The sequence below is a fragment of the Scomber japonicus genome, chromosome 9 (assembly GCF_027409825.1).
Source record: "Scomber japonicus isolate fScoJap1 chromosome 9, fScoJap1.pri, whole genome shotgun sequence".
In the NCBI taxonomy this organism is placed as follows: Eukaryota; Metazoa; Chordata; class Actinopteri; order Scombriformes; family Scombridae; genus Scomber; species Scomber japonicus.
The window spans coordinates 4874055-4888192 of NC_070586.1; the positions used below are offsets into that span (position 1 = coordinate 4874055).

Genomic DNA, 14138 nt, shown 5'->3' on the forward strand with positions numbered 1-14138 from the left:
GAGACCAGAGGAGAGAGAGAGACGGAGAGAGAGAGAGAGGGAGGGAGAGGGAGGGAGAGAGCGAGAAACAGAGAGACGGATAGAGAGAGAGAGAGAGAAAGAGATGGAGAGAGAGAGAGAGAAACAGAGAGAGAGAAAGAGATGGAGAGAGAGAGAGAGAGAAACAGAGAGAGAGAAAGAGAAACAGAGAGAGAGAAGAGAGAGAGAGTGAGAGTGAGAGAGAGAGAGAGAGAGAGAGAGAGACAGTCAATCAAACTCTGACCTGTTGAGCAGAATCTGGGACCTCTGTGAATAGAAACAGTAATTAGTCACAGTGAGAAGGAGGCGAAGCGTTACCTGTCTGACCTCTTGTACTGATCTCAGGTCGAGGACGATGTAGCCGACGTTCTCCTTCCTGTTGCTGACGGAGTCGACAGCGAAGCACTGCAGCTTGATGGGAGTCCTCTGCAGCCTGGAGGCCAATCAGCATGCAGGAGATGAAATAACTGCCCACTATTTGATGCTTTTACTCATTATATAAGAAGATAAAGTAGATGCAGACCTGTGTTGGTGCAGAGTCCTGCGGTCGAGCTCCCAGGCCAGCTCCGTGCTGAACTGAGGCTGATCTCTGTGCTCCACCGGGTCCGTGGCCAGTCTGCTCGCCATCGAAGCTCGCCTGCACCACCAGACTCAGCCGAGGAGTCTTTGGGAAGTGACGACCTGGTGAGGGAGAAGAGAAGAGAGGAGAGGAGAGGAGAGGAGAGGAGAGAAGAGAAGAGAAGAGAAGAGAAGAGAAGAGAAGAGGAGAGGAGGAGAGGAGAGGGGAGGAGAGGAGAGGAGAGGAGAGGAGGAGAGGAGAGGAGAGGAGAGGAGAGGGAAAGGGGAGGAGAGGGGCGGAGAGGAGAGGAGAGGAGGAGAGCGAGAGGAGAGGAGAGGGAGAGGAGAGGAAGGAGAGGAGGAAGAGGAGAGGGGAGGAGAGGAGAGGGGAGGAGAGGAGAGGAGAGGGAGGAGAGGAGAGGAGAGGAGAGGGGAGGGGAGGAGAGGAGAGGGGAGGAGAGGAGAGGAGAGGAGAGGAGAGGGGAGGAGAGGAGAGGGGAGGAGGAGGAGAGGAGAGGAGGAGAGGAGAGGAGAGGAGAGGGGAGGGGAGGAGAGGAGAGGGGAGGAGAGGAGAGGGGAGGAGAGGAGAGGAGAGGAGGAGAGGAGAGGAGAGGAGGAGAGGAGAGGAGAGGAGAGGGGAGGGGAGGAGAGGAGAGGGGAGGAGAGGAGAGGGGAGGAGAGGAGAGGAGAGGAGGAGAGGAGAGGAGAGGGGAGGGGAGGAGAGGGGAGGAGAGGAGAGGAGGAGAGGAGGAGAGGGGAGGAAAGAGAGGAGAGGAGAGGAGAGAAGAGAGGAGGAGAGGAGAGAAGAGGAGAGGGAAGAGAGGAGAGAAGAGGAGAGGGAAGAGAGGAGAGAAGAGGAGAGGGAGGGTTGCCAACAAGTTTTCTCATAAAATAGCAAAAGCAGCCTGTAAATTAGTCTGTTTTACACCTGACATTTAGTCCTCCATCACTTCCAATATAAGTACATTATGAAGGGAACTTCTAATGATCAGTATGAATAGGAGGAATCATTACAACAGGTTTCAATGTTCATTTGGGTCCTGACTCTTGTTTTAAAAGACACTTGACAAATTGTGAACGTGTCCTTTAACCCTTACATACTGTTCAGGGTCTAAATTAACCCACTTTTATATTTTAGAGGGAAAAACACACCTTAAAAACTTGTCTTTTAGCCAGATATTTGATTACACAAAATTAGAAACATTTCACCTTTCTAAAAGTGTTTCTGTGCAGCTGATGTATTTAAAAAGACTAATGAATAAACTCTCTCTGCTCTCTGAAAGCTTCATCAAGTATTAATCACCAATTTATTAATGATTGATGAGGTTATTCATCAATGATTTGTGGTTCCAAAACTATGTATTAAGAGTCCGAATATGAGCAGTATGTAAGGGAGACTGGGGCTGGTCGTCACAGTCATTAGATGTCGGTCTCTAGATGGCGCTGTTGAAACATGCATGTCTCTGAATTTAGATGAGATGTTACTTTTAAGGTAATTTCTGGAGTAAACCAGCTGACACTGAGATGAGAGGATGTTTAGTGTTTTTAATGTGAAAATGTAAATATCAGCTCTTCAGTGTTTCTCTTCTAGACTTTTACACAATGAGTTTATAATAGAGCTGGGCGATATGGGCAGAATCAAACACCTCCATATCGATATTTTGACAATATTGTAGGCATGACTGTTGGTGTTTTTTAATGAATAATCATCAGTAATGTGGATATAATGACAAAGTGGATAAAGGCAGATAAAACAGAAATTGACATTTTTACTGTAATGCAGCCTTTAAAAGCAGGAAAAGACACTTATTCCATATCACGATATTCAAAACGGCCCTAGTTTATAATAAAACAATCATTAATTCATATGAAGACAGAGCGATAGTTTAACTACTTCATGTGGCTGTTAGCTTCCAGTTGGAGTTGGTTATCACATGTTTTTATATACATATATGTTGTGATATATTGAGTTATTTCATACTTTTTAGATAGAAAAATGAGAAGAAACTTTAGTCAGGAAGACAAACAAAGAGTCAGACTCCTTCAGATGTGAAGCTCAGAGCAGTCAGAGAGGTTTAACTTCATAATATTGTTATATAAGGATTAAAAAAATGCACTTATAGAAATTATATATCCTGTTTATGTTCTCTTGATGCAGGAGATAAGATTAGATGTATCTTTATTGCTCCACTTTGGGAGAAATTTAAATGTACAATTATTGTAGTATTTCAATAAAACTCAACATTTTAAATTCATTTCTAAGACTGTCTATATTTTCCCCCATTAAAATAACACAGAGACAACTAACTCCATAGTGTGTGACTATCAACCCCACGATGCGGACAGTATATTTGTCACAAGTACACAAGACACTTGATGGTCCATATCTTTTAAACAGAATCAGCTTAATGAAAGTAAGACCTCTCTATTCCTACCTGACACTTTAGACTTTCATTACATATTAAAAGTGAATCTATTCAGTGTCCAGTTTAGGAGGAATTTAAAGAAAAGTAAAAAGTGTGACTACTAACCCTGTTCTCCCCTGTTGTTCACGGTCTAATTTATACACCTTAAAACAATATTTCTTGTTGAGTTTTTGATTCATATTTATCGAAAAACTGGATTAATACTAGAATAATGTATGGGGGTAATGTTAAATTATATAACTAAAATATGAGCAGTATTTAAGGGTTAAAACTATCAGACAGCAACAGGTAGTTATCAGTCAGCTGGTTCAGACCTTACTAATAAAAACACTCCTGTAATTAATATATGTGAGCACTGCAGAGCAACTTATACTGACGAGGAAAGGTAAAATACATATGACCCAGAATATACAATAATTAGAAATATTTCACCTTAATAAAAACTGTTTTTGAGCAGCTGATACACATTTCTGTTGAGTTATTGACTCATATTTATTCCAAAACACTCTCTCTGGAGTAATCAACAATTTATTAATGACTAATGAGGTTATTCTTGAATTAATTGTGGTTCCTAAATTATATATAGAATAATAATTATGAGTTAAAACCTGAATATTAGCAGTTTAAGGGTTAAAACTAGCAAACAGCAACAGGTAGTTATCAGTCAGCTGGTTCAGACGTTACTAATAAAAGCATTTAATATGAAGCACTTTTATTAACTAACACAGCTGAAATATACTGTATAATATATATAGTGTACAGGCTAACCTTAACTCTTACTGTTAATCATGTTATTATTATATTATTATTAATATTATCTTCTTACCTTCTAGGATGGAAACAACGATCAGGAGTTGGTCTGATTTTGAAGACATGTCGACATTTGTAACAGTTAAAGTTAAAGACGATAGAAAGGTTTAATTTAAAGGTTATGAGGAGATATAAAAGTTAAAGACGACAGAGTTTTAGTTTAAAGAGAGGTTTAAGTTTAAAGAGAGGAGGAGGAAGGAGAGTATGTCCGTTAAAGAGAGACAGCAAACAGCCGCTTTGTTGTCAAGCTTTGGCGCCACCCATTTAGTTTTAACGGCGGAAGTGATGACGGAGGCGCTGAGAGTACAGCGACCCCCGCTGGACGGAGGTGGAACTGCACCACCACTTTTTATTTCTTTCAAGGTGATTTATATCAGTTTTCCTTGAGTGCACATCAATATCAAATACACAAAGCACACGGGTGAATTGGGTCTAAAAGCATCCATCATAGTACAAGTAAATAGAGAGATAAGTATGTGCTGTAATATAAGAAAAAGTTTAAATATAAGCAATGTCAGTGGTGGAGCGACCCCAGCTGGACAGAGGTGGAACTGCAGCAACACACTTACCATTACTACTGCGACTAGGACTACTCTTTCTTCATCCTTTCTCCTTTTTTCTTTTCTTTTTTCTTCCTTTATTTTCTTTTCCTCTCTCTGTTTAGAATTTTCATTTCTTGCTTGATTTCAATTTATTTATTTTTTGACTGTCTCCTTCAGTTCCAATCCAAACTCCTTCTGTTTTTGGTGTGGTTTAACCTGGCTCAAGAAGCAATTTATATTTTTAAAAAATCGGTTAAAACATCTGACTCTTTTTTAATTTTTGATTATTAACATTAATATCGTCAGCATATTCCAGTGGTGATTTTAGACCCTTTTTAAGGATTTACATCATGAAAGAAACATCGATAAATCATTTGGCCCAATCACACTTCGGAAGTCCAGAAGAGCTGCACTATTAGATTATTATTATTACTCATTTAAATTAGATGGACAGCTAAACTGGACAGTAGCCCTCTATGTTCTCTTCCCTACGGACCCAATGATGCTGAAGAGGAAGACTTTTTTGGCTTCATGCACCACTAAGCACCTTACATGGACCCCAGGAAGAGTAGCTGTTGCCTGGGTAACAGCTAATGGGGATCCAAATAAACTAAACTAAACATGAGAATGAACAGGGCCCACTTCGGACACTGTATCCTGCTCTCTTTATACAGCCATGGTTTGGAGATAAGGGTGTTTCTAAATTTGATCAACTGTATTATACCTACAACATGTAGTAAATGTATATACAGTAACTGAATCACTGTTAAAACAGGTAGAGACTATATTCAAAACCTCACTATTAAAATTTATTCAGCCCAGTTTCCAATCTCTCTCAAAAATATCTAATCATCTACAATATAATATGACAGCTATGATAGGACTGTTCATCAGAGACATGTCAAATTCTCATTAGGAGCTGAGCCCCCTTAAAGGTCTGATCCTATAATCGCCCCTGGCATATTCAACAGTTCAAACTCTATGAGCATTACCTACGAATGTTCCAGTAATACGATTATCATCTTTTATCTGTTTGATCAGAGGGTTGATTGCTAGACTAGAGCAGCACTCAATGGGCAGCCCTGCTTTACATCTCTTCACTACACTTCAAATGGTTATGTTAAGACTCCATTAACGTTAACACGGACGCTTGATTTAAAATATAGGCATCTTATCATGTGTATAAAGGATTTAGGGAAACCATAAGCACGCATCGCTGTATAGAGATAATCTCTTGAGATGTAAGCAAAGGCTTTTTAAAAATCTGGTCCTAACTCAAAGTTGTTTGTCTAATCTGATTTATATAAAATCTCACGTTAGGTGCAGAGGTTCTTATTCTTAAAAGGACAGGTTTATAATTTTTCAAGTGTCTTAAACAACAGTCAGGAGCCCAAATTAACATTGAAACCTGTTTTTCTTGCTTTAATCATTCCTGGAAGAGGAGGAGTTAAGGTTAGCCTGTAAATGATCAATTATACAGTATATTTTACCCGTGTTAGTCAGTTTAAGTTGCTTAGCAGTGCTCACATACATCAGTTACATGAGTGTCATTAGTAACGCCTGAACCAGCTGACTGAAAACAACCTGTTGCTGTTTGGTAGCTTTAACCGTTACTGCACATATTCAGACATTTCACAGTATTAACTGATAATTAGCCTCTATACATAATTTTGGAGCCACAAATAATTCATGAATAACCTCATCAATCATTAATAAATTGGTGATTAATCCTTGATGAAGCGTTCAGCTAAATTGGACTCCTTAATGTAATAATAATTGAATATTATGTTGATTTTATATTATACATGTCACAATTATTTAGTCACTTAGTTAGTTCACTTTAAAAAAAGAAATAACACAGAGAAAACAAAATATATAAACATCCTTTAATCATGATTGCCAAACATATGAATTAAGGCATATACAGTATAAAAAAGCAACAGCAGGTTTCATGTTTATACGATTTCAGTGTGTTATTAACTGGATACACCGGGTGGATGAACTGAACATACCAAGCAGCCTTTATAAGACAACACTGTGTCTTCCAAAAGATGACAGTATTTTGTAAACAGAGTTCATAGCACTATATTCAAGTAGTAGAATGATCACTGATACTATGCAGGTAAGGTGTTGTGTGAGTGAGGCAGAGCCGCTGCTAGACCAGGATCGGTCATTGCACCCATTGTTGTTGTTGTTGTCAGCCATGTTGGCTCCACAGTGCTGCTGTAGAGTTTTTATTTAAATTGTAATATATTGTTATTCTGTGTTAACATCAAATGAAGGTTATGGGTCTCTTGTTCGCTCATCATTCCTGTACAGTTACCCACACCAGATACGACTCAAATTACGCCCATTTTTATTTTAACAATGTATAGCACCTTTTTAATTAGCTGAATCAATTGCATTAGTGTTGATGTTGGATTTTATTTGGATACTTGCAGCCATATTCTTGCTTTAACAACTGTTTTGAAATGTTTTTCAACAAGAAATAGCAGCTGGCAGGTCGGCGTCAACTTTTTTCCTCATAATTAAGGTATGACTGTGATTATGTGGACGCCACATTAAAGATAAAAGTTGTTGGGTTTGTTAAAATATTTTCATATATTTCTGGGCATTTTCTGCCTTTTACATAGGAACAGTGGAGTGCTAACAGGAAGGAGAGAGTGACGGGGGAATAACCTGCAACAAAGGTCTGCAGCCGGATTCAAAACACAGTAATTTGGCATGTGTTTTAACCAGTAGAGAACCTGGGCGCACCATTAAGGCTCAAAGTTTGTGGAACACCCTCTGGCAACCATACTGGATTGTATTGTGCATACAATATCAGCTAACAGACTGTCATGGAGCTTACTTTCTCCATTTTGATGATGTCGTTTCCTAGGGTCAGTCTTGGTGCACATTCCTCTCCCTCATCTGATCAACATTTATATGAGCCATGAAATTGTGATGTTTGAGAAATCTTTACCCTTTAAGAAGAAGGAGTGCACTTCTCCTTTTAAAATGTCTCTGTGCTGTAATGTTTGTCAGTTACCAAGAAGTGAATATTTGCTTGTTTATCAACCTCACTAATGATACGTATGATTTGATTATGCCTTTTCGAGGGGATGAATTTGATTAATATTGTTGTCAAAGTACAATTAAAATCATTTATCTTCAAATGAGGGTCCCTGATTAGTTAAAGACAGCAGATGAAAGGTGAAATTAGGTTTTCTGGACTGTAAAAAAAGCTTTTCTCACTGATTATCTGCAGGAAACCCTAAATGATAAACCTAATTACTCTTTTTTACTTTCTCCTTTCTGTCAGCGGTCTAATAAATAAAAAATAAAAAACAATTACTGTCTTATTTTTGTCTGATTAATTATTGTGTTTAAAGAGTATATAATTGTGTGCATTTCCTTGCTTGGATGAATTATGTACCAAGTGTACAGTGGTCTGTTTCTAGTTACTGACAATGGCCTGAGTGAGTCTACTTGTAGCTGATCTTTGCAGTACTGGCTGTATAGCAGGTCATTGTGTCACCTGACAACTGTAGCATAACATCTCCATTTAATTCATTCTGCAGACGCTTTTGTTCAAAACAACATACAAATGAGGTACAATCCAAGCGAGAAAAAACATGTTCCACCTGATGTTAGAGCTTCAAGACATACAGGAGCATGAAGTAACGCCAGGATGTACCGAACCAGGGTGCTAATGACATAAGTGCTGTGTCAAGACGCCACCAGTGTGCAGGCCTGCAAAACAATGGGTGCAGATGTATGTCACCCTTTAGTTTACACTTCAGTGTTTTGACATGTCATATCACACTTAGCTATAATAAACCTGACATGGTTGCCGATTGATTAGAAGCGACTATGACTTGGAGAGTGGGTGGAAAATTTCATTTAGGTTGCCAACCTGCCAGTATATTTGTGCAAAAATGCCAAATTAGCTTAGTTCCAACATTTTTTTCTACTTTTTAGCACATATTCTAAACATTATTGTTTCCCAACATCACAACTCAAAAATCAGATACACAGTACAGTATGACTCAACCAGTAGTTCCACAGTTTCAGAGAGTCTGGTCCTGTGGTGAGTGGTTCAGATCATAGAGACAATGAGCAGCACCAGAAATGAAGTGAAATTTGGTGTGTTGGGTTTGTGAGGTCAGAGATGTGGCACCATTGGTTGGTAATACCAAACCGCTCTGTCTATCAGAGGCTCTGCCGTGAGCTAGTTGGCTTGTAGAGGGCATGGGAGCAGCGGTGGGGCAAAGGACTGTAGGACTCCTGATGGTGGTGCGACCCCCAACAGTGACAATGTGGGCTTGGTACTTCAAGGACAATTCCAGTGTAAGATACAGTGTACTGAATACCACTGTACTGCTTTACATTGTTGTAGATGGTTTTTCCATCTTTTATCATGCCAAATGGTATTTTCTAATATTGTGTTCTGCTTATTTAAAATAACATGTAATGTTATGGCTTCATCCCAACCAATAAGATTCAATTTGGAGCTGTTAATGTGTACAACATAAATAACATTTTGTTGTTATTTCACAGTTTTGGTTTGATTTGAGCATGTACCCAGTTGGGTTTTTGGCTGACAGGAAGTTGTTCTGGCTGTTTCCACAAAAAACATGTTTTATTACAGAAAAGAAAACTAGAAAAACAGGAGAGCCAGGATGAAAGAGTCTCCTGACTCTGTCTTTATGTTTCCAAAGAGAATTTCTGCTTATGTCTTTGTAAATGTTATTAGGCTGTTTGAAATTAAAGGGAAATGAATGAGCTACGTCAGTTTAGCTCAAGTTATTGAAAAATATTCCTGGTTGGTAGCATTGTATGCTCCGAACTAAATTGAATTTAGCAGGTTCTCAAACTGCTGTCACTGCAAACAAAAGCTTTTATACAAAATGTGAATATACTCGAACACCTGTGGACAAACAATGAAACTTCTTTTTGGTTATAAACTCACTATTTTTCCTGAGTGAACTTTACCAAATTACACTTAGTTTTGAGTATGCTGCTAGTCTAACAGTTATACTGTTAAATAATGGGATATTAGAAAATAAGCAAAAACTCAATTTAACACTGGAATTGTCCTTCAGAGAGAGGTACTGTGACGACAGGTACACATGCCTTTCATATTTAAGCAGATTTGTTTAGCATTAACTCATTGGTATCATTCATAATAAGCATTCACTCACCTTTAGCCCCAGATTGTACCTCAAATTTAAACAATTTTACATTGGAGATGTTTGCTAATCATTTTGACTAAAAAACACACAATTTTAGTCAAAATCGTCCAGCCTGAAAACCTGGCAATTTAGTTTTTGCTCCTGAATCATTGGAAAAAGCGAAGATCTAAGTAATTAGGATTCTAGGATCACATTTTCTGATAATCTATCCAATATTTGTCAGGATATTTCAGTCTGCCACCACTAGAGCATGCTGTTAATGTGGCTGTAAAGTCTCAAATATAAAAACACTGCTTCAGAGGCACAAACTGGGGCGAACATTCAGTAGCTGGCACATTGACATTAAGCTCTTCCCAAAAGCTGCACATCATATATAGTATGCAACCTAAACACAAACATCACCTTCATGTGCCTCCAGGACAAAAACTGCTGCATGAACTGCATTAATCTGATAAAGAAACTGTGGCTCTGTTTTTCTCCTGTTTTTTTTTTTTCACCGCCCGCTGCTCCCCTGCATGGCTGATGGAGATCAACATAGATTACGATAAAGCATGTTAGTGCTCTGCCATGAATCTGTACAGAATATTTACACCACTGGGTTTCCTACATGGCACTGGGCAGGTTTGATGTGAAGGTTTACTCTCACATAAAGACAATACAATCAACATGGTTACGCTCAAGTACAGGTTAGTAATACAAATGTAGCGTCAGCACTATGGAGGGAGGAGGACCACTTCAATAATCATAATGATAATAATAAGGATAATAATAGACTTTTTAGCTTCCTAATGCTGTGTCCCAATAGGAGTTTTTAAAAAAACGATCAACACTATTGGGATATGTAAGTCATCTTCAGTACATTCAGTCATATCATCATCATAATACACTACGATAAATGTGCATTTTTATAAAGTTGACCACCACTGTGTGTGTGCAGCGTCCTGGGATGTTATTATTTTATACGCACCGCCAGCTTCTGTCAAAACTCTGCAAAACTGAAAGCTTGAAAAGTCTGCAATTCTGGATTTGTACAGATAGTCCCTCTGTCGAAAACGTCCAGATCCTGCTCTCCATCTGTTTGTCTGTTTCCTCTGTTGGCCCGACCGCTCCTCAGTGGTGTGTTATAAAACAGGTGGTTGTCATTAGTAAGAAATGAAAGAGTTTTTTTTTTCTTTGTGTCTCTGCCTCTCAACGAGGCGAAGCTTATTCAACACCATGGAATTGATGTCTAATAAATCTGCCGTTCCTCATGTGAGACGTCGTCACATGGTCCTACTTCTTCCCTTCATTCTCTGCGGAAGACAAGAAGACAAAAAACAAGCTTTCAGTCTTATTCTTTCCATTTAGCTCAAGTCGAGTCAAGAGTAAAGCTTTGTTCAGACTGAATGTGGAGTAAATACTGAAGGAGGTAAGATTGTTTCATAATAAACTGAATTGTGCAACTTCTACGTTAGTTGAAAATGTTTCAGTTTGAAATATTTGTACTTGTGAAAATAAAAGAAAGAAGTTTTAAAATCAGTCAAATTCAGACCGAACACACAGGCACACTCTATAATGCCTGTTAGCTAGCGGTACAGTTAATCTGCATTGTCTTTCTGTAGAAAATAACCACACACTGCAGAAAACACTTTAACCATCAAATTCATGGACATAAGCCAAAGTTAAAATTAGTTTCATGTTTGGTCTGAGCATACTTTCAAAGAGAACTCCACTATTTTAGCACTGTCAGAATCATGATGGACACTTTTTACTAGTTTTAGACAATATCGCCTATCATCGTTCTTAGTCAAAACCTGGTGCCTACATTACCCACAATCCAACCTGGCTGCTGAGAGTTTGGAACAAGCCTCCAGGAACAGCCTTAGGCTTTGAAGCCAATTTTACACAGAGGCCAAACTATGTAATTATCACCTGATGCTATTGGTCCCAGAAATACTTTTTCTCATAGTCTTATATTGTGAAAGAAACATCTTTTTCTGAGCTTCACAACCCCTGAGACATGACTCATATTATTAACAGAATTTAGGTCCAATGATGCTGAAGAGGAAGAACTTTTTTGGGCTTCACGCACCACTGAGCAGCTTTCATAGGAATGACCGGCGGCCTGCCTCCAACGCTTTATCCAGCTCAAGGATAGAAGTTCAGATATTCTGTCACTCTGATCCTTCACACAGCTCAATCATAATTACCTAGCAGTCATTGCCCGTGGACGCCAATTGATTCATCAGCTGTTCACATCTAACCAATAACGCGGTGACACGCCTTCATTCATTGTCAACCTATCATCTTGTGGCTGTCGTTTTAAATATGGTCTCTCCTTGTCTGCCTTTAGTGCTTTCATGGTGCTTTTATCCAGCACCTATCACCACCCAGTCTTTACAGATTAATCAGTGTATCACTTCATCAACCTCATCTGCCTTATCAGTCTCAGCAGAAGTCATCAGGCACCACCACCAGTGTCTGGACTCTACAGGGAGAGGATTTAGCCTGCTGTCCCTCCACATTGCCTTCCAAATCTCCCTGCCTGTCGAGTCTAAGCGCCAACGACTTTTGACAAGACTTAATCCTCAATATCATCTGTATGATAAACAATTCCTCGTCCTTCAGTCACTTGTCTCTCCTGATTAAACTGCCTTTGTACTGAACAGTTGGTTAAACCGAGCAGGAATCATGAATCATTAACTGCAGGTGATGAAATTTAAAAGGAGACATCTGTGCACCAGCTGACATTACAATATATCTGTGGAGGTTTGTGCAAGAGTGTGATTATAAAGAAGCATAAAACCACGCAGATATTACTCATATTTAACTTTTAAACCTTTCTATTAAACATAATTTTGTTATGATCACACATCATAAAAAGGCCTCCACCTACAGTATGACCAGTTTTTGTTATCCTGCAATACTTTTGACATAATTAAGTCATAATTGTGGTAAAAGTGGTTTGTTTTGACATGTTAATAAGACTATTTTACTAATCTTCAGAGATCAGACCTGAAAAAACGAGCAAACATCGCTGCTTTTGGCCTCCGTACAAACCTGCTGTTATTAAATCTTAATTTCTGTGCTGCTCTGTACTTCCAGTGTCAATATCACTGCTGTCTATTAATCTCCTCTATTTCACAGCAATTACCATTTATAGATAACTGCAGCCTTTGCATCACTAAAGTAATCATCACATTAACTGCCTGGCAGGTTCCCTCTGCATTACTCCACAGTCTGAAACAAAGGCAGTGATGTATAGCCTATAAAATATATATGGAAAACACTGCAGAGTTAGTAATGAGCTGCTGGATGATGATTTAGGCAACAAGGTACGCGCCTCACAGAGTCGAATAAACAATGCTCTGTTATTCCCAGGAGAGGAGATTTAGATATTAGATTTATTGACCCACGAGACATTCTGGATATGAAACAATTCTCCTTATTCTGCTCTCAGTTTCAGCTATGTTTATTTACAGTAATGAAATATAAACTCAGTCAGAGGATAATCTATGAGTCTGGCAAATGCAAAAGTAATTATCAAAGAAGCTTAAAAAAGACCACAGGCCAAACTGGTCACTAGAGCTGTGTGTGTGTCCTTGTTTTAATACAAGGACTGTTAGCAGGGCCAAATATGTAGCGTTTATATAAATTTATATCATGACTTTATAAATTCAACACTGTTAAAATGTACATTTTAGTAAATTACCTTCAGTTTATGATCTTAATGAATTCAATCTCACTTTAATCATCACTGGAGCATTAAGAAAACCTTTGTCACATTTATTTAGATTTAGAGACACCAATACATAACTCAGATTTAGGGTTTATTAAGTAGACAATTACTAAATGAATTCAATGTAGACCAGTACAATGATTTAGCAGATTTCATTTTTACATCTATTGCTAATTAAAATATTGCCTGGAAGGACAGATACACCCTGGAGTCCTCAAGTAGCTAAATCATTGACTGTATATAAAGATGGACGTCATGACAGCTCCCCAAAAGTAAAACCAGAAAATTTTGGATCGCCCCCTGGTACACATCAAATAAGTCAATTTTAAGTCAATTTGTTGCTGATGTTTGTCCAATTGCTAAGATAATGATTGACAGCTGTGGCAGCCACTCTCAAACCTCCGCCTCAGACTCTCAGACTCCAAATGACGTTACACAAGCAAGATGACCGCTCCAAAAAAAAGGGAGATATTTAGGCTTTACTTTAGCACATCGTCCATATTTATATACAGTCAATGATCTAAATCAGTAGTGGATTAACAGGAAACTTGAGGAGCAGCAGATAAATGTGTGAATGTTGCTTTAAAGTTTGGGACGTACCAGTGGAGGAGTGTCCTGACACCTGCTGAGCGGAGACCAGCGACCTGGAGCTCAAACCTTCAACATACAGAGGAGTAAGTACACAATGAAAAAATCAGACATGAAATCAAATTGCCAAATATATTGATAATCAATGAATCGATTGGAATCATCATTTCTATGACAGTAAACTGAATATCTTTGAGTTGTGGAGTGTTGGTCGGTACAAAGCAGGACATCTGAGGATCATCTTTGGCTTTAGTAAACAGTGATTGTCATTTTTCGCCCTTTGTCTTTCCAAAAAACGAAT

The 14138-nt window shown here is 38.7% G+C and overlaps 2 protein-coding genes across 2 annotated transcripts in view; both read right to left on the reverse strand.

The window, feature by feature from the left end:
- LOC128364324 (centrosomal protein of 120 kDa) overlaps positions 1-3907 on the reverse strand; it is a 140218-nt gene extending 136311 nt beyond the window's left edge. The window contains 4 exon segments of the mRNA XM_053324865.1: positions 337-451; positions 542-633; positions 635-699; positions 3829-3907. Coding sequence (XP_053180840.1) covers positions 337-451; positions 542-633; positions 635-699; positions 3829-3877 — 321 coding nt within the window. The 5' untranslated portion in view covers positions 3878-3907.
- Positions 3908-9735: 5828 nt separating this feature from the next.
- The window catches only part of znf608 (zinc finger protein 608), a 113381-nt gene continuing 108978 nt past the window's right edge, over positions 9736-14138 (reverse strand). The window contains 2 exon segments of the mRNA XM_053326193.1: positions 9736-10823; positions 13850-13906. Of these exon segments, the coding sequence (XP_053182168.1) occupies positions 10804-10823; positions 13850-13906 (77 nt within the window). The 3' untranslated portion in view covers positions 9736-10803.